The sequence below is a fragment of the Peromyscus maniculatus genome, chromosome 12 (assembly GCF_049852395.1).
Source record: "Peromyscus maniculatus bairdii isolate BWxNUB_F1_BW_parent chromosome 12, HU_Pman_BW_mat_3.1, whole genome shotgun sequence".
NCBI lineage: Eukaryota > Metazoa > Chordata > Mammalia > Rodentia > Cricetidae > Peromyscus > Peromyscus maniculatus.
The window spans coordinates 18087764-18109251 of record NC_134863.1 but is presented as its reverse complement, the minus strand read 5'-3'; the positions used below and the strand labels follow the sequence as shown (position 1 = coordinate 18109251).

The window sequence follows — 21488 nt, the reverse complement described above, 5'->3', positions numbered from 1 at the left end:
ATATGAATGATTCAAAGAATACAGCTTGTCAAGGTTAGGGCAAGTTGAATCTTTCTCACTCATAATCTGAACCACACTATAGGAAATATGAAAAGTGTTAAAGAGTATTGTAGGTAATAGTTTTCCAAGTGAGACTCATGGGGTATCTATCTTATTCAAAATACCAAGGGTACACTTGAATAAGCCAAACCCCTAGACTGTGCGCCCCCCTCAACTTATGAAACAGCCACTGTAGTGAAGGAAGACTGTTTCATGTCTTTGGTGTGGAGGTGCTCCCAAAGGGACTCCCAGATACACAAAAGTCTGCAACGATTGTCATAAGAGTTATTTACCCTGTTCATGTTGTAATAATTACTTCAAGTTATTTCTAGGTTGGAATCTTAGTTTATTCAACCACTTCAAATCACCTATCTGGAAGAAAATATATAATTATTAGAGGTCTCAGTAATTTTAAGAGGTTACTCTGGAGCTCATAATGTGTACCACAGCTTCAAAAAGTTAAATTCTGGTGTTAATGGAAACAGGTAATACACTTTTATATTTACCTTGGGGAAATTTAAAGCATGGTTTCAAAGTCAAGAGGACAACAATTCTAGTTTTTAAGGTTATAATACATAAAAGCAAAGTTGTATAAAATCATAACACAGCAAGTTTAGATGATCCATTAGACATTTGATAGAACACAGCTCTGTGTGTAGAGCTTTCTTGTAATGGCTAACCTTGGTTGTTGACTTGAATACATTCAGCATCAATTAAAACCCAAGGAGCTGGTCATGCCAGTGAGGGATTTTCTTGGTGAGAACATTTGATGTGGAAAGATCCACACTAAATCTGGACCACACCTTCTGGTGGCAGTCTATGTAAAAGTACATTAAGGAGGGAGTCATTTACTTTTTGCCTGCTTACCCTCATGCTTTCTGACAAACTTATCTGTATTGTTGCTGATACCTTTTCCCCTACATTGGTAGTAGAACCCATTTCTTTAAGAGGCCAACGTAGACTAAAAACCAGCAGCTCTTTCAAAATATATGTCTCCAGCACCAAATTGGGACTGCTGAGACAACCAGTCTTGTGAACTGAATAACTACTGAAATCTTGGCCTTTCCTTTGGGAGACAGCCATTGCTGAACTACCTGGATCACAGCCTATAAGCCACTCTAATAGAGTCCACCTCCAACACACACTCTCTCCATTCTATTTATTCTGTTCCTATAGAGAACTCTAATGTATGTTTTTTTTATATCATGATATACATGATTGTGATAAATTAGTTCACTTAGGATGCATGGAATAAAAGTTCTTTTACATGCATCCACTAGTGTTGGTTTGAGAGCTGGCACTGGAAAATGTGATAGAAGCCCAGGTTAGAGGCCCAAGTCTATTGCTAACTGTCTGAGCATCATTGGGAAAGCCACTCACCCAAGATATAGTTTCTTGTTCTGTGCTGAATTGGGACATTTTAAAAAAAGAAATGTTGTATATGCATTAAGCTTGTAGCATATCATTTAATGCTCAAAACATACAGTGAGATTAATAATAGTACTTCCATTTTAGCTAGCAGAACACCAAGGCTCAAAGAAATCATAGTCTAAGAGAAAAGAAAGAAGGAAGGCTATACTTGACTTTAAATTCATGATCCTAAAGAAAAAATGTTACTTGTATAATGGTATGCCCAATTAACCAATAATTATGCCATTTCAATGATAAATAGCGATGGCCCATAAGTAAAATTCCTTATTAATTGTATTATTGAAATACATGACACTGACTATCACTTTATTGTGGCATGATGGGTCAAGGAATAATGTTAATTTCTGAGTCTTTCTTCATAAGTTGAAAACATAGGTCAGTATCTTTCAGACTCTTAGATAGACAAATGCCCCAAAATATGACTTTATGTTCCTAACCATGTACTTACATTTCAAAGAAAATCAATATCAAAAATTAGCTTTGAGAGTATCAAAATTACACCACTGTTTAAAAGAATTTATTTTTCCTATCCATACCTCTGCCTTTAGTTCTTTATTTTTATCTCCTAAGAAGATGATGATTCCAAGCACTTTATCTACAAGACCTAAAGAAATCCCTCACACCTACCAGGAAACTTTCTTTCTGCTGGCTAGCTTCCCTAGGGTCAGAAGGTGCTGTTACAGCCTGGGAAAAAAACGACATTAATTGTCTTACTCAGCACTGAATCCTCCATGATACAATACCAACCTCCCAGGCAAGTTATGTCCACTTGTGCAATAGAAGCATGATGTTTATGGGGTCGCCAACTACTTTCTGATTTCTGGTATTTAAAATATTATCAAATCCCACAGTGAGGGGAGATGCATAGGTCTTAGGTGGAACTTACTGTTGCTATGTTGTTAAATGGTCATATTGTCCTACAAATTGCCTTCAAAATATTTATACTTATAACCATAGACCTCTGCTGGTCAGAAAAGCTTCTTTTTGCACTTGGATGGAGTCAATGAAGATACTCATAACTAGTCAATGTGATAATAAATGATGGTGAGTACACAACTCTAACTAGAACAGCTTTATCAATCACCCTGCCATGGCTTAAGGAACACTGTGGAAGAGGAAGCAGAAAAAATTATGAGTTGTAAAATAGGAAGAATTAGTGTGAAATGCTTCGTTCTAGATGTGACACATCTGTTGGCACTTGGAGCAGCTGTGGTTATCTGCACAAGCCAAGCACATTCTAGCTTGAAGGGCAGAGGAGCTGCTGAGAAACCAGGGTTTAGGGAGAATCATCTTTCTTTGGGGTAGTGGCACTGGTAGTAGCCTATGCTTCAGTTGCTGGTCCTACATCCATACACATATTGGTAGCAGGGCTTGGTGTGTAATTATTTGCATTAAAGCTTGAAGTTGGGAGGGGGACTTGCTGTTAGGATCAAGGGAGAGTTCCTAAAGGGAATGGAGACCAGTGGTGGCTATGATCATCTTTCATTGTATACATGCGTGAATTTTTCTTTTCTTTATTTACTTATACTTTTTAATAATTACTTTTATTCTGTGTACTAACTCTATGTGTGTGCACCACGTGTGTAGGAGTCCTCAGAAGTCAAGTCATTAGATTGCCTAGAATTTGGGGTACAGACAGTTATAAGTCACCATGTAGGTGCTGTGAAGCACACCTGGGTTCCTCTGTAAGAACAGTCAGTGCTCTTAATCCCTGATCCACCTCTGCACCTTCATGTATGAAATTTTCAGAGTACTTTTTAAAAGGACACATAAGTGACAAAAGTAATTTCTAATTTTCTTTCAGAGATGTTTTACAGTGGGTATGTTAATAAGAAATAAGGCTAATTTGGATTGGACTGGATCCTTTTCTCCCCTTCATAGAATGTGAAGCCATGTATATTACCCATTTTCTGGCAGCTAAGTTGAGGCCTTTGAATATCTCTTCAGAAAATGATGCCATCTGACATGAGCCCTTTGGTCATGCTAAGTCATCTCTGTTGACTACCACATCCAGGCACACCTTCTGTAGTGAGTAATGTTTTAGACAGGGGGTGCTCTAGTTTCGGCAGATAAACTGTAGGATTTTTCACTTGTGTTTTATCTCCCTACCGCTCCCTTTGTGTTTGAGAGAGCCTGGCTCTGGACCAAGCACACTCGCAGCAAGGGGCTGCTGTACGGAAGGTGACTCCTCACATCGAATGGTGTCTGCTGCAACGGCTTGTGATTTACTTCTGTTTAGTAAGAGCAGATTTTTGTGCTTATAACTTTCTTCTAGCAAACATGGAACACACAGAGCTGCAAGAAGATGCAGTGATTCTCAGCTGTCTCCTGGGCTGGAGGATTTATCAGATCGATTCTATTATGAAGGCCAGATGTTTTCAGGGTAGAGAAGGAATAGACATTTCCCATATGTTCTCATAGCCAACTTGCATTACCCAAGGCCAGAGTTGTCCATGGCACTTGAGCCCCTATTTCAGCATGCATTCTTTGACTGAATACTCTTGCCCTGAAATCACGTACTAAGGACCCACAGATGAAGGATTTTTGTTTGGTTGGTTGCTTGGTTTTTGTTTTGAATTGTTTTTTACTCTTTGACTTTATTTTTATAAATTAAAGTCAGGATATAATTGAAAGTATACACTCAAATATTAATGTTTTGTACCTCATAAAAGAAACTGGTCAGTCTGTCATGCAGAGTCTAATTCAGTGGCAACAACCAAACAGAGTTGAGTGAGCACTCATGTGTTCTTCAGTTATCCGTAAGCTCAAGGGCTCCTGATAGGACCCCAGTGTGAAAGTAAAGTGCTATGTGCCTTTTACTCTCATGTGAATATTTGCAGAAAAGCCTGCAACGCTGAACCTGCAATCTATCCTCTTTTGTGTGGGATGGAGTGCATGGGAGTTAAACTTACATGTGTCCCCTTTTGTCCTTTTCTCTTACCTTCTGACCCTTGGAGGAACGTGAACTCAACATCTCTTTTCAGAATTGTGAAGAAAGGATGTAAGTGCCAAACCCTACCTACAGTTCCATTACAGTTTGTTACTAAATTTTTCTGCTGTGATCTGAACAAAGCAAGATTCTTCCATAAGCGCCCCTTCTCATAGAATGCCAACTCAGTGTCTTTGGTACTTTCATAGATTTCCAATACACATCAGAAAAAAAGAAAAACAAAACAAAATAACCCCTTACATTTTCTACCTAATCCAAATCTCAATTTCCTGAAATGGAATATTCTTTAGACTTGAATATGAAAGCCAGAAAAGGCAAAATGAGGAGAGGGCATTAAAAATCTGTTAGTACAAAAGACATGACATAAAAATATACCTTTATTGAGACTGACAACATTAGGAAGTTTAGAACACACTATTTACAGGGAGGCAATAGGAAGCATGAATTCCTCTGAGAAAGTTTGATCCTGGGGGGCAAAATGTGCTGTAGGTTTGTTGCTGAACCCTCTCCTACAGTGTTGACCAGAACCTGCTCCTTTTCAAGTCACTCTCTTGGGTACACGCACCCTGTGAGTGTCAAAACCCTGCTCCCTTGGGTACACACACCCTGTGAGTGTCAAAACCCTGCTCCCTTGAGTACACTCACCCTGTGAATGTCAAAGCCCTGCTCCCTTGGGTACACGCACCCTGTGAGTGTCAAAACCCTGCTCCCTTGGGTACACACACCCTGTGAGTGTCAAAACCCTGCTCCCTTGGGTACACTCACCCTGTGAATGTCAAAGCCCTGCTCCCTTGGGTACACACACCTGTGTCAAAGCTCAAGTATACTTCACCACCCATATCATAAGGAAACACCAGTTCTTAGCTACTTTTGAACCACGGGGCAAGATCAGACTCCAGACAACTTTTACATACTGACCTTCTAGGGCCCGAGAAGAGTGTGCTCTTCCGAGGCCATTAGAGGCAATAACTGCAATCAGGTGCTTCCGGTCTTTTGTCTCCTAGAAATAAATAGTTTTTAAAAAATCAATAAAGGGGACACAAATCTGATAGTCTATTTAGATGATAAAAATGTCAATTATTCCCAAAGGTTTGTGACCCAGAGAGAGAGAGAGAGTTTGTAGAAATAGCAGCCACCACCCTCCACCTAAAGTGATTATAGAATGTAAAAGTCATTGTTATTGGATAAATCTGTGAAATGGTGCCGTGCAAGAGCTGAGATCTGGGGAGCAGGCTCAGGTCTGGTGCCATTTTGTAGCCACTGACTTTCCGACTCTTGGAGAGCAGGCTTACAGAGGTGTGTTTCCCACTGGGGTTGGGTATGCATCTCTGCCCGGCTCTTGCTCCTGAGGTGACTTTCTCCTTCACAGTAGGTGACACAGCAGCGACAAGCTGCCGAGGGCTTCCCTCGGTGCTTGGACATGATGCCCGGAGCTGGCGCTGCTCCAGACACCCGCTCTAAGCTCCGAAGTTCTGGGGGCTCTTTCAAACGACTTCTCCTCTGAACGTGATCCAAACTGGTGTCAGACTGAGAAGAGCAGCTCTCATTCCAGCCAGAGCTGGCGCTCAGGCTTCTCAGGGGAAGAGCCAAGCGCAAGGCCTTCCAGAACTTGGAGCCAGAATGTTTGGACTTCTCTCCCTTCCAGCTCACAAAAGACACAGATTCCTTCAACTGCAGGATGCCTGGGTGGGGATGCTCGAGGGGACGGTACTCCACCACAATGAGCTTGGTGGCAATGGAGTTCTGGCACATGACGCCCAGCTTAAACTCCAGCATGCTGATGCTCTTTTCTGTCACATAGTCAGGGCTCAGGACAACAATCATCCTTCGGCTCCGCTGAATGAAATCAAACACTGCTTCCACCGTATCTACAGGGAAATGGAAAGATAGCATAGCATCTGGTAATGATGTCTTCATACCCAGTTGGTCACTTTCTAGTCCTAGAAGGATGGGCATGAACAAACTTTTGAGAAAATAGAATGTCAAGAAGTCAAGATCAAGTAGTCAAGTAATCTCAATCACAACAAACTGGGAAGAATGTGTTCCTTGTAAGAAAGAGGAGTCCCTTGAAATTGGTCTCTCCCTACACAACACTTCCTTCTACTGCAGATCTCTTCGTGAAAATGTCTTCCCCATCATAAAAGGGAATGCGAATTAGATGATCTATTTCAAAAAGCAACCCCCCCTCTCTCTCTGCTTGTAAATCATTTCTTGTTTTAGAATTTTCATTTCCTTAAGTTTTATCTGATGGCCTTAGATCAGATATCTTTAAACGTTCAAAGTAGCTAGGTGCTATTGTGATGTTACTACTTTTTCTTATGTCTGGATTAAGCGACTTCAAGTATTTAATCTTATTCTATACCATACATAAGTTCAAGAACCCCCATCTCTTATCACAGTCCTGAGAATAATAATTCAACTTGTATATATGTCTTCTGGAAAAATATTTTGAATAACAAAGAACATACTTACTTCTCCAGAATGTCTGATTGGCACATTACCAGGATTTACCACCTCCCTAGATTCTGAGTTACAGCCAGCCCCAGGTACTTAACATTTTGGACACAGTAAGTATTGGTCTCTATAACTAAGATTTCCTTCCTTCCTTGTTCCCTCTTTCCCACCTTCCTTTCTTTGCTGCTTCAATTTTCTTTTGCTTCTTCTGTGTGTATGTATGTGTGTATAAAGAAGTGGCCTAAAGTCAATTTAAGAGCCGAATGCCACCACAGTAGTTGAGAATCAATCAATTAATTAAGACTTCTGGCAGAGCACTCGATTCTAATGTTTGCTGAGGGGATATGGACAGGTCCCAAAGGACAATTCTTCAAATGAATGCAGTATTTAACCCACGGTGAATTGTAGGGACTTAGACAAGATAAGCAAGGAAAAGAAGGCCCGCCAGTGGGGCTCTTACTGTCCACAACTTTTCAAACACATGGCAGCCAGTGCTGAGGCTGTATTTGCTTTTTTGTTCAGCCTATAGAAACACTGAGAATTTGCAGTGAGTTTGATAGCCATGAACTTGAGAGGAATGAGGAAGCCAGCACCCTTCCCCATTCATTCTTTCTAATGAGTGGAGTGAATTCAATCTGAATTTGACTAAAAATTAGAAGACTTTATTTTATTCTGATATTGAAAGATTTTTCAGTTCTCAAAATCACAGGTGTGGATGCAGATGTGTAGGTGTGCAGGTGTGTATTTCAGTAACTCCCTTGTCCCATTCTCCCTACTCAGATTTGATGAACTGTCTTTAATATATTAGACATCACACCTGTGAGAATTCTGCTGCTTTACCTGGATCATGAGAAATAGAAAATAATCTTAATACAATATGGCTAGATTTTCAACACAGGAAACTTACACAATCAAATCCCACAAGTGTGTATGCAACCAAATAAAAAATGATTGTAAGGAAAATGTGTTGTTTTCAATGGGCTAACAAGGATGGAGTAAAAGATAGAAATTAAACATTGTCTTGGTCTTGTGGAATTATATATATATATATATATATATATATATATATATATATATATGTATTACCTTTAAAGGAAGTGGGAGGGAGGTTCCATTTGAAAGAGGACAGTGTGGATGCAGAACTGAGTGGCAGAAACAGACACTGACAAAGAACTGGGGCTGCTCCCAAGATGGATCTTTACTTCATACTTTAGAAACCAGTAGCTTCCTTTTACGCTATTTAAAATACCTCCCAGATTTTCAAAGCTATTTGAAGATGAGGGTGATCATTTATAATGCTAGAGTTTGTATGGAAGTGTAATGAATTAGGTGATTTATTGTTTGGCTCAGAAGAATGAGGTCTAATTATACAGCAATGGATTCATTTCCTTTGAATCACTAGGTTGGTTTTTAAGTCATGGTTCTGATTCAAAACTCTACAATCCTTAAGGAAAAGCATGCCTTTAAACATTGTAATACCCATGGAAGTCATGTTCATCTACAAGAAAACTATGACTGACACTTTTCCTTTGCTATGATTTTTGGAGAAGAAATCTCCCCTCTCACACTATGTCTTTCTTTCCCTTTTTTAAAAAAAAGGAGCAACATTGAAGAGCCATCTGAATTCAAATCTTTATTTTTTCCTCGATCTCTTTTTTTTTATCTTAATACCTTTGCATCTGAGTGTATTCTTCTACAAATCACATGTGATAAAAGCAAAAGTCTAGGGCCATAACAAAAACTAGCAGTGGACGAAGAGATCGTGTTAGTAGTAATTGTTCTTATCTGTAGCTATGATAAACTAAATATGTGGAAAATTTAAACCCTATTTCCATCATGAATTTACTAAGTCCATATTCAATAAACATATCAACTAATTTTATAATTTGGCCAAAACACAGAAATCAGAGCCAATAAGATGAGTCAGCAGGCAAAGGGGCCTGTCAATTTGAGTTTGATCCCTGGGCAGAATATGAGAACTGACTAGTGCATACCCTGACACACACACACACACACACACACACACACACACACACACACGAATAGAAAATAAATACATAACAATTTAATTTTTAAAATCCTTAAAAAGAAACACTGGATTGGTTGCTGAACATGTCTTTCATTCTGTGTTCCATACTTTGCTTGCATAACATATCTAGTTAGGGATGCACACAACTGGATGGAGAAATTTAGTTAGGCAAGTAATAGCTAGACTGATGACCCCAATGCAATGCCATTACTGAGTCTTCTAAAGGTCACTGTTGATGGGTTGAAGCAACTTAAGACTGGTTACCATTTATCCAATGTAAAACATCCATATACAAAATGTAATACAATGTATATTTCCTGTAATGGGGGATTCTGTACGTGCACAGTAGAGAATTTTGTTGTCGTTCAACCCTGCCTGACAGTTGTTTATTAACTGACTAGAAACCTGTATCTTCATGACTTTGGTCCATGAATCCTGGCTCCATTTTTTTCTGACTGGTAAGAGTTGTCTGTACATTAGTACTGTTTGAAGCTGAAACCAGAGAAATAACTGTGGTGGTTTTGTTTTAAAGTGATGCTAAGTGTGGCTCTTGCCTCCCTTCCCCCCAACACACCCCCATCCTAAGGTATTGGACTACCCACTTTACTTAAGCAATTCTTTTACCCATACACAAAGGAAGTGTTCTTGATACAAAGTCCACATTTTTCTTATTCCTCAATAAATATTTAACTATTATAACTTCTTTCATTTCTTTTTGAAAGCATAATCATTCTTTTTACTTATTTCTCAAGCCCAAACATGAATATAAGGACACAAAACACATGCACAAAATAAAATTCAAAGGTGAAAATAAATGGTTTATTGTAAAAATATGTAAATATACAAATCAAATGAAAATGGAAAATACAAATGTTTATGAATAAAATTAAAAAGAAGGTCTTAAAGTACTAAAACCTATGGAAACAAATGCATAAGTAACAAGTGGAGTGATGTTTTGTATAAGACAGTATAAGACAGTACTTTTTTTTATTAGGATCCCAGGGACTCATCTAAGGTACAAAATAGAATTAAATAAGTCACATGTGGCTGTGTAAGTAGACACTCTATAACTCTATATAGTATGGTTCTTTATTAACCTGGGTGCAGAAGTTCCCTTTACCATAAATCTAAAATTATGGAGGATGTTTTTTCATAAGAGACATGATGTATTTTCTCGTTCTCTGAAGTACAAGTGTGTGACCCTCTCCTCCCGCTGCTGTTCTGTATCAAGCATCCGCTGAAACACAGACAAGAGTCTTGAAATTAAGTTCACTTAGGATGGGCTGTGTTGCTTAGACTTGATATGCTTTGTACTATAGCAAGGGAGCAGACTCAGTATAATCAAGAGCAATATAAATAGGAAACTGCAGAGGCATTTCTAGCGGCATGTAGTAGCAGTTGGGATGAAAACAGACTCCAACAGTGCAGGAACAGCACAGTGCAGGGAATGGCCTGTGGTGAGGGGCTTGGCCCTTGCTTCCCTAGAGCTCACACCAGAAGTAACTTTCAAAGCTTATCTGGAGCCAGCTTCCATCTGGTACTGCCATTAAAGGGTTATTAGTGGAAACGGTAATTATTTGAAACAACAAAAGGCATTAACCTTTTTAAAAAATTTAGATGCAAGAATGACTATATATTATAGCATTAGGTCAGGGATTCACAAGGGAACCCTTTTCAATTCAGAGTAATCAATAATTCTAACACACAGCAATGATTTATTGTGGACATATGTACTGATGGCCACTTAAAAGTAAGAGATAATTTTAGAATTGCTTATTAACATTAACTTGGATAAAGTCTTCCTTAAATTATGAGTTATGTTTCATAGGACGCTCAGACTCATTTGCACCTATACCTGTTTTTCTTCATCACTCAACAGTCCACACAGCTGAGCACTGAGATTAATATAACTTAGACTCTAAATGTGTCTGCAGGAATATAGTGGAAAAATCAACTGATATCAGGTTACTGTCTGCTGTGAGCCATGATCACGGGAGGTCCTTGGACAAGAGATACCCCTGCACCCCAGATCAGCTGTCAGAATAGTAAGTCATTCATACCAACCCAGGGAAGGCAAGAGTAATGATAACTATACACAGAGAACCAAAAATTTACAAATCGAACAGTAATGGAATGAAAACACCAACACAAAGCCATCACACTACAAACATGATTTTAAAACTGGACAAGAATTCTACCGGCTTTTAATATTGTACCAATGGTTGTTTCAAGTTGTATGTGTGTGATTACGTATAGCCCCAAATACATACCCACAGATAAATTTATAGGCAAGTGGATATACACACATGCACATAACTTGTGGGAACTTCTATATACATACACACATGAAATTTACATGTACAGAGATAAAATATGTGTATATGTATATATGTACATATGTATATACATGTTAGACATGATGCAGAAACTGGCCACTACAAATGTCAATGTTGCACTTAGTTTTCATTTTTACAAGTCTGAGGAATAGTAAAATTCACCTTAAAACTGAAAAAAAAAAAACCTAGTGACTTTCAGGGTGTTTCATTCACAACAAAGTACTACATGTACTCGTGAATAAATAATTGGAAGTGGTCATTCTTTTAGAATAGTAATGCCAAAAGGAAAATCACTACCTCTCCACTCCACTTCATAATGAGAGGGTGCAAATGAGTGAGGATGAACCACTTTCCTGGTTTTCACATTAGTAAGGTTGGAATTAAAAGACAAATGGCAAGCATCTTGTTATATGCTCTCTTCCGGTGTCAAAAATGCCCTGAGAGCATTTTGATGTTTTCTCACTTTCCATTAGCACCGTTAAAAGCTTGGTGCCACCTGTGAAATGTGTATGATGGATACAATAGGTATAGTGGATACAATAGATGGAATGACAAGTATGGACTTATCTATCTGTACACCATGGAGAAACTACTATGATAAAAACAAAATCCATGCCTTTTTCAAGTTTATAAATATGATATCCATTACCTGAGATGAGGGCAAATGTGGTTTAGTGGCTGGAAAGCAGTATGACACTTAATCAGTCATGAGGAACAGCTGTAGTTTGACTGTTAGTCTTGCTGAGGTGGTGGATTTAATAGACAAATAAGGAAGGGAGTGAATTATCCTCAGTGGAAATAGATTTAGTCCCTGATCATATGTTTAATGGATGACTGAAAATAAAATAAAATTAAAGGAAAATCCTACTGAGAAACAGGTAATACTCCTGTCAGCAGGTAACTGATCATTAAAGGAGTTTTGAGTCACTGGGCAAAATAGTGACATTTTTACAAAGAGATTAAAATAGAGGGAGGAACAGAGATGGAGGGTGCATGGGACACATCTTTACTTGCAAAGATCGTCATGGCTTTAGAACTGGTGACAGACTGTAGAGACATCACTCTGACCCTTAGGATTGCCTGAGAAGCAGAACTGCCAGCCACACAGTCCCTAGGATGAGGGACTTAGACATTGTTTTTCGTATGAGGGGCTTAGACAGTGTTCTTTATCTATCTAGGAAGCCACAGCCTAGGAGGGAGGAAGGGGGCTCTTCCTTCCGTGAGCCCACTTGTTCTTTCCACTCCTTCATTTTCCCTTTCATACATTTTTCAGGGATGAATAGGAGAGGCCCTGCTTGTCACTGCTAGACCACCTGGGACTCTTCTTCACTGGCATGGCCACCTGCAGCTGCTTCCAGAACCTGCCCTGCGGATACTTGGATTTCTCCCCTTTCCATTTAATGACCGTGAGCACCGTTTTAGCCCTCTTCAGCTCTTTCACCTTCATGTCCTTCACAGCTTTGTACTGTACTAAAATGACGTTGATGTTGCCCCGGGAGGCCATATTTTCTAGGCCCGCCTTGAGCTCCAGGAGGGCTTGTGTTCCCTGGAGCACGTAGTTGGGGCTTAGGACAACCAGGAGGCGTCTGCTTTTCTGAATGAAGCTCAAGGTCTCATCTGTGACAACTGGGAAAGAAAACACCATGGGGATTAGTGTTGGCCAGGAACTACCTGATGTGCAGAGCTCAAGGAGCAAAGGCAGGGAAGGGACTGGGGACGGCAATCTGAGCAACTTCATCTCCGGGCCAAACATACTGTCTGCTGAATGTCACTCTGCCTAGGGAAAATGGTGTTATATACAAATGCCCCATGCCCAAAACATGTCCAAATAAGCTAACACCAAAATACGGTAGACTGCTGTCACCTCGTCCTCAAAAGGACTATTTGAACAAGATGGGATAGATACATTGTCCTGACACCAGTTTCTTCAAACAGTGTGTGGCCCAGCCAAACTAGCCCTGGAAAGGTACCCAAGAATAATCCATTGTATGAAAAATCTTAAAAAACATGTACTACAGATTCAAAGCCCCCAAGTTTCACTTGCAGCTAACCAAGGACAAGAGCAGATTATGTCACATTTGAGGCTCTGTCTGCTGATGTGTGTTATGGAATAGAATGATTGTTTAACTGCATAAAGATGTATTGCATATGTTTATGCTGCATTTGTTTAACTGTGTAAAGATGTTACTTTTGTTTATGCTGAATTTGTTTAACTATATAAAGTGTTGCTTTTTCATCTTGCTTGCTTAAGGCACCTGATTGGTCTAAGAAAAAGCTGAATAACCAATAGCTGGGCCAAAGAGGGATAGGCAGGGCTAGTGGGCAGAGAGAAAAGGGAAGCCAGCCAGCCAGGAGCCAGCCCGCTGGTGCCAGGCAGCCAAACATGGAGGAATCAGGAAAGCTGGATGAACAGTACATAGATAAGGTAAAGGAGCCTCAGAGCAGCACACAGATTAACAGAAATGGGTTAATGTAAGTTAAAGAGAAAAAAAAAACTAGCTAGAAACAAGCCTAAGCTAAAGCCAAACATTCATAATTACTAATAAGTTTCCATGTCATGATTTGGGGGCTGGCAGTCCAAGAAAGTCGGCTACAGACGTGGACTTTCCTGATGCCAACTGATGTCACTATGTTGCTGGATGAGTAACTCAAGCAAATGCATTTTGGCCATCAGTGTGTTCCCACATCAGTTCCTTCCTGTTCTCTGCTGTGGAGATGAAAGCAGAACATGGATCTTTCTCCTTAGCCTCCATTCACTGGGAAGCTCTTCTTCAGCAACTGCTAGCTGGTGTGTTTACATTCACTAACTTGCAAAGGCTTTCTCCAAGTTGGAAAAAAAAAAGTGAAGAAAATGGAAATGCAGCCTAATTTTATTCAAGGGCTCTGATTAATTCCTGCTGCTAAATTTTTGGGACTAATCTATCTCCTCACAGATGCTCAAGGAGACCCACATAATCCTTCACCTGGAGGAGAGACGCTCACTAGCTCCAGGCAATGCACTGGTGTTGTGGAAACCTGTATCACACTCCCCTCAGCAGTCATTTCCATTCTTAATCTTCACAGGTGCAGAAGTAATAGGGAAGGATTTGCCAATTAAAATCTAACATGTGCAGCCTGGGGAAGAATCCAGGCATGGGTATGTGTTTAAGTATTTCCACTGGAGGCTGACCATGTATACGCATAGAAAGAGGTCCAGCAGCAAAGTGGCCTCAGGAAGAGCAGCAAGAGGAATCCAAAGAGAACAGACCCTGTAATGTGCAAGAATAATTATGCATTCTTCAAAGGACTGTCAGCCCCCCGGTGGAAGTTCTTACCCAGATGTATACTGTGTATCTTTTAATCACTTTTCACATAGTAGGTAAGATATTTTGATCAGCTTTGTGAATGAATAAATAGATGCATGAATGAGTTGGGCAAATTAAGTATTAATATGAGTAGAATTTTGCTTTCAGCCATGTAAGTGATCATTTCATGACACAATGACACTGAAAGAGAGAACTTCTGTAGCACAGCCTTGGGGTGATGGTTAGGCAGATAAGAAAACCGATCTACTAACTCAAAAGGAGAGGGGAAAAAACTGTTCTAGGTATCATTCCCCACCCATTTCAAAAACATATCAAACAAACAGTTAATGGTGTGTGCGGGGGAACAGCTTGCTATGCTCCATATGGGAGGCAGTTCACTCATTTCAGATACGAGAGTCTTATAGGAAATCACAGTGTTGCTGACAGGCTTGCCACAAAACTCCCAAATGAACCACGACTTTGTTACTATTTGGACTTGAAAAGAGGAAGCATTGGTTTTTAAAATAGTCACTAGTTGAAGCATTTCCTTGTAAAACTTGATAGCAATAGCTTTATATATTTTAAGCTAAAACTCAAACATACACACTGAAAGGAAAGGAAATACAAACAATGAAAAGGCAGATTTGACTGGCAGCATTTCACTGGCTCAGAAGGGAGGCAAAGATGAGGAAGTGGCAAAGGGCATGTTGTATTAACAGGGCAATGCTACATGTTCTCTGTCCTGCAACTCCATTCCTGAATCGTGTCCACTTTACAATGTAGCTCTAGCTTTGGAGAAGGTTTCCATTGAGTTGTACATTCGCTATCTGAATACCATTACTGTGCTACCACCCATTCATGCACCAAAAGCTCAAGTTCCACTTGGCCCTTCAGGGATCACCCTTGGTGCTCACGTGAAATACCTACTTCCACCAGGCAGGCTGTCTCTGTCGAAGATGCACAGCTTGTATCCAAATTCATTCTCTAAAACGCCACGGAGTGTCAGTAACACAAATTCCTCTTCTTCAGCATTTCTTGCATAGGAGACATAAATATCATACTCCTTTCCATCTAGCAAAAGGAACACAGAGCCAGAGCAAATTAGAAAAACTTCTCAAATTGATTTTTTTTCCTCTTAAATCTGACTTATGGGTGTTGAACATTTTCTTTCCTTTCCTTTTTTTTTTTTAAGCTGTGTGAACAATGTGGCAGATTTCAGTGCAATTCACAGTATTCAGGTAGAATAAACATGGAGATTGAGATTGCGTCTCGGCTCTCATCTGAGGGAGCAGACCCTGTAGCAGACAAAGACTGTTCCATGAATTAGGGGAGCAGGGATGCACACCACAGGTACTGGTAGCTAATGCCAAGCAGGAAATTTCTACTCAGTGTTCTAGAAAACTACTCACTAATACATTACAATTCTAAATTGAGAAAGACTTTTTGAAACTGACTAAATTATACCTGAAAAGAACGATAATTAAATTATGTTAAGATCAATATATTGATTTTTCCTAAATTTGCTTAATAAAATTCATGAGTGATTAGAAATATAGATTATGTATTTCTTCCCAAGGTCTGCTGAATTAGAGTCTTATAGGGTGGGCTGTTTCTTCTTTTCTTGTACAGTACAGATTCAAATGTCTCGTTCATACTGCCAAGAAATTTCTGCCAGGAATAAACATTGGAGATATTTTTAATAGTGAGAGTGAGGCAAATGATAAATCTTAAGCTATAATGTCCACTTGAGCCAGCTGGGGGTATTGTTAAAGTGTACATTCTGGTCCAGGGGGAATCATGTTTAAGATTCTCCACCTAAATGCCTTTGGATGATCATTTTGCTGCTGGTCCATAGCTCTCCCCTTGAAGCCTGTGAACGAACCTACAGCTGGATATGGTGGCACATGCCAGCAATCCCAGTACTCAGGATTGAGGTCAGCCTGGGCTATACAATGAGACACTGTGTCAAAACACAAAGGAAAAAACAAAGCAAAACAAAAAGCTGTGAACTTGCACTGTCCTATCCAGTAACCAAGAGTCACATGTGTCTGTTGACCAGCGGAGTGCAGCTGTCTCTACTGAGATGTTCCATGACTGCAAAGTAACATTCTGCATTTAAAGGCTGCAAAACATCTCATTAGCCTTTAAATATTATTTTTATGCTGAAATAACCATGTATGAACATTGAGTCAAACCTTTATTTTCACTTATGGCCTTTGAAACATTGGGGGGGGGGGATGTTCATTTCATTTGTGATATACATCACATTATTTATGTGGACAATGCTTGTCTAGATTAAATCATATTAATTTAATCCATCAAGAAAGGTGAACACTGCATACTGGAAAGATATTTTTACTAGTGAGAATTAGTAAAAAAAAAGGATAATCTTGTTAAATTCAGTGTTTTATCTGCTAAAGAAACATGCAGTTTAAAGATGATGATACAAGAGATTTGTATCATACTTCCAGTACTTACCAAGAATTGTTTCATCTGTTCCAAAATGAGCCCGGTAAAAGAGGACCATCTCCAGCCAGTAAACATGGTAGACCACAATAAGAACCACCACCAAAAAGACTGTGGCTCCAAAACCACAGGCGAGTTCCACTGTGTACCTTGGTGGTATTACTAGAGCAAATGACAAAATAATAACGATGAGGATAATTAACTTCTACTTAATGATTATAGTGACCCACCATCTTCTTCAAGGAGGCCGTATCGGCCAAGCAGCTACGTCTGCCACTTGACATGCAAATGTTAACAAGCAGAAACAACATGGTAACAGACCAGGCAATATTTCTTTAATACTAGATTGCATCCCATTTATTTACTCTTGTGTTGTTGTTTATAGTTCCTGGCACAGAAAGTGCTTCAAATTATTCAGTGATTTGAATAGATCCTAAATGCATACAAAATGAAATAGGATCTTAACATTGGAAAGGATTTCCAGGAAGGTTATCATATTCAACTAAACATGGCCTTGTGTGTGCTAGACAAGCTCTACCACTGAACTATATCCCTAGCCATATATAAACTGAGAAGGTCTTGCTATTCTTCTCAAACTCACCAACTTCCTGCCTCAGCCTCCTGTGTACTGAGACTACAACAATGTGCCACGATTCCAGGTCAATGATAGTTTTGAAAGTGTGTATCCAATGACTGATCATTTCTTGCAGTGTTCTGCCAAGAACCCTCCCTGAGGAGAGGCCCATTATCAGAGGAGGTAACTTGAGCAAAAATCTTACTGCGTCTATTAATTTTGACTTCCTCCTCTTTCTAACATCAATGTCAGATAAATTTAATTCCTTTCCTTTATTTAAAAAGAGGCATCAAACTAGTATTTTCATTGGGTTTTGGTGAGTCTATAGAATGGTGAGTGGTATTTGGTTCTAGTATTCCCCAAGCTCACACTTCTATGACAAATACTTCAAAGACTGACTTGAACTACCTGAGATTTGACTGATGATTCCTTGTTATCTACTTACTTTCTTACACTGTGGATATCATAGGTAAGCTTTATGGAAGTATCAGAAATAGAGTGTGGCAATTCCCAATTTATTAAAAACTAGGCATTAATTCAGAAGCCCTGTTCACACTGCCCACTGCTCTAACCAAGTCTCCAATCACTGTCCTGTCTCATTTACACTGTCCTTGCCCCTAAAGTATCAGGAAAAGCGAACAGCATGCTGTGATCATAGTGTGACTTCTGGCCTGAGTGTGTCTTTCCTTTCTTTTAATTTCCAAGTTCATTTGCATATGTCTTTATTTTGTATAATCTTTTACCAATAAAGCTGTCTTTTTCAGCCTGAGCTTTGTCCATAGAAATATCTACTCTTTATTTTATTATTTTATTTCAGCATTTTTATTGAACTGTAGTTAGACAGTCCTTGGCCACTCCTTCCCACTCCCTGCTAAATAAACAAGGCTTCCATAGCCTTCCAGGTGGAAACCATTTTTTTGTTCATCCTATCCTGGGGCACGTGGGATCTCAACAAACTTTTCTGGAAATAGAACTTTACTCTTTTAGGATAATGAAAGAAGCCCAAAGCTACACTCAATGGCAGAAATATCATTCGCTTGCTATATTGGCTGTGGCACTGCAGCTGACGACTTCGAGGAGGAAACAGGGTAATTTGCTGGGAATGAAGCAGGGCTTAGTATTGGCTGGCGTGATAATGACTCTCTTGGCATGTAGGTGCCAGATGCTTGGGGGATAGAACGGCAAGATGATAGGAAGGGCTGAAAATCTAATGCAGGGGAAGTAGAGAAAGACGGGAATAATTCATTCGGTTAGTGTAAAAATTGTTACTGGTGTTTGGAAAAAGCAGGTCACGTGATGGGGCAACCTGGGTCAGATGGAGTAAGACCAGGGCAGGGGAGGTCTTAGAGCAGAGAGACAGTGGTGCTTCCATGAGCAGCAAAACACTAGGTGCTGAGCGTCTGGTAAGCTGAGGCTTGGGAGAATCTCCTCCAGGGCGGGATTGGTAATCAGGTTCTTTTCATAGTGCACAGGTCTTTGTGGAATGCTGCTATGGTGTTAGATTATTGATCATATGCTGGGGGCAGGGGCTGGAGGACTTTTAAAATGGTATCTTATTTAGCACAGGGGAGCTCTGGAATTGACCAGTAGAACCTTGTTATCAGGTGTGCTCCTAGGCTGGGGTCCAAGGATAATGGTCCTTTAAATGGGTGCGTGTTTTTCCAAATGTCAATAGAGGTCTTGCTTAATGACCAAAAAATCAATTGCCCTATCTTTCTACCATCTCTTTTACTTTTAATAGAGCTTTTCAGTTTTGTTTTGTATCACCAATGATATGGCTTATATTTATAGATTGTATTTCCTGGTGTCATCTTGTTGTCAAAGACTCCCTCACGGTACTTAACTTAATTGGACCCTAACATTAATAATCCACCAGGCTGCTTTTCTATGGTTCTAAAGGGCTGTCTTGTAAGCGGAGTGACCTCATAGGAAAAGTGACCCTTGGCCTATATTTTGTGTCCTTCCCGAGGCAAGTCTTGGCATTTGGCACAACGATTTTGCACTGATGCAATTTCAGGCAAAATGGTTTCCAATCAGAACGGAGTGACGCAATCTGACCACCCCGGACTCCTGAACTCCCTCTCTCATTGATTTCACTAAGTCTCAATTAGAATGTAGCCGAATGCTGTCATTTGCTTATTGTTGCTCCCCAAATCAGAATTCACTTTGCAGTTCTGTATTATAAATTGGCCCTGAAGCCCATGTACCCAGCCAGCCATCCTCGTTAAAAGAATGCGGGACCCCAGCACGGGTCCTGTCCTCTGCTTTGGGTTCCGGCTCTGCAATGAGACTTGTCCTTGGCAACCCAAATTATTTGTCTTCACTATTGTCCTTGGACTTGCCTCTCCCTCCAAATGCCAGCTGCCTGGACTTTCAAACGTCCCCTGCCACAGAGCTAGTCGGTACTAAATTCTGCATAATTTTTAAAATTGTGGTGATGACCATTTGTCTGAAATGTTCACAAAAGAGTGTTTAATTTAAGCGATGTCAAAACAGAGAATGGTGAATTGATCTGCAAATCTGAGGGGCTCAGGGCTGAGGCTACAACCTCTGTCCTCTGGACCTCACCTTTGTTACCTGAAGAAGGAAGTGGTAATGAAGGAGCCTGCCCCCCAGAATACCTAAAATAATGCTTTTTTTTTTCTTTTCACAGTTGGAGAACAGGTAAAAGTAATATAAACCCATAGTCATTATGTCTTTTTCTTTCTAATAATTACCAAAGGTATTTGTTAGATTAGTAGACCAAAGATTTTTAGTACAGAAAGGAAAGTCATGAGAAGGTGGTGGTTGCTCTGAGCTAGGGAGAGAAATGAGAGTCTAGACTATTGTGTCCAGTTGAATTTCAAGGCCTAAGTAACAGAAAGAAGAGAGCGGTGTAAAAGGTGAACTCTAGAAATCTGCATGAGGTTATCTTCAGTCTGTGGCCACATGCAAAGCTGTGACACTTGGGGTTGCGCTTACAGTGTCCTCTAAAGACCATTTAGGAAATGAAAGACTGTAGAACCATGCAAATCTGAGGGAGGCCAGGGGTCCAGCACCAGAGGGAAGACACAGTGGCTAGCCTGTGATGCCAAAATGGCTGTGCCTGAGAAGTGCGCCCATTCAGCCCTACCAAAAAGGGCATTGCTAACTACTCTAACACGTGTGATCAACATAATTCCAGAAGCTAGAAGGGAAGGGAGGGAAGGAGAGGAGACCTTTGACGTAAACAAATTAACCACCTGCTACAATAAAACTCAACATTCTCACAAAATACATCCAATGACATAATATCTATTATGCCCAGAAAAATGATAAAACACCAGAGAGCAGAGAAATAAAAGGATCAATACTTAAAGACATATCAATAAGTAAAAAATAGAACCCAGAATTGGCAGAGATGATTGAATGACGAGCAAAGCACTTTAAAATTCATATTGAAATGTGTCTGCTGAGGTTTTTTTTAATGAACACTTGTAAAGAGTAAATAGGCAAAAGCAATGGAGACATTCCAGTGAGTCAGAAATTCAAAACATGAAAAATATATTCTTGAAAAGGCATCCGAATCATTTATCATAACATAAACCACCAAAGCCTTTGTCGGCTATGAAAAGATCGTCAGGAAATGATACACAGAAAGCATGTCTGCACATGAAAACTTAGGAGAACTAGGAAGTATCCTTGAGCACAACTCAGAAAACTAACACCAGAAAACACAATCTTAAAGAAAAAGAGTAAGAGAGAAAAAAACAAAAATTGCGAGAATTAGTGAATTTTGGAAGAGCACCTCAAGGTGAGACAAAAATCAGTTAATTATATTACTATGCATTATTAATAAACAATTAGAAAACTATAAAATATGATACATAAAAATTAAAATCTTTAGAGACAAATGTGACATGTACTAAAAAGCTGAACACTCAATTTTTTTAAGATTATGTAATAA

General features: G+C 39.7%; 1 protein-coding gene and 1 long non-coding RNA gene across 8 annotated transcripts in view; one reads left to right on the top strand and one right to left on the bottom strand.

The window, feature by feature from the left end:
- The window catches only part of Il1rap (interleukin 1 receptor accessory protein), a 142784-nt gene that overhangs the window by 2789 nt on the left and 118507 nt on the right, over positions 1-21488 (bottom strand). For 2 of the 5 annotated variants that reach the window (XR_006062483.2, XR_013043699.1), the window contains exons 9-12: positions 17002-17151; positions 15451-15594; positions 5713-6288; positions 5339-5420 (exon numbers count right to left, since the gene is read on the bottom strand). Coding sequence is in view for 3 of the 5 variants with exons in the window: in XM_006985090.4 (XP_006985152.1) it covers positions 5576-6288; positions 15451-15594; positions 17002-17151 (1007 nt within the window). In the remaining 2 variants the exon portion in view is untranslated. Of the gene's footprint in view, positions 1-5338; positions 5421-5560; positions 6289-9700; positions 12866-15450; positions 15595-17001; positions 17152-21488 lie in introns of those variants that run through there. The other 3 variants (XM_016003644.3, XM_006985090.4, XM_016003646.3) reach the window with 3 other exon arrangements.
- Positions 6181-13401, top strand: LOC121821686 (uncharacterized). Of its 3 annotated transcripts, none has more exons than XR_013043702.1 (4): positions 6181-6321; positions 6901-6966; positions 10838-10948; positions 12513-13401. It is a non-coding gene; the product is annotated as an uncharacterized LOC121821686 (long non-coding RNA). The 3 variants fall into 3 exon arrangements; XR_013043701.1 differs by having other exon boundaries at positions 6901-6987; XR_013043703.1 differs by having other exon boundaries at positions 6280-6420; positions 6901-6987.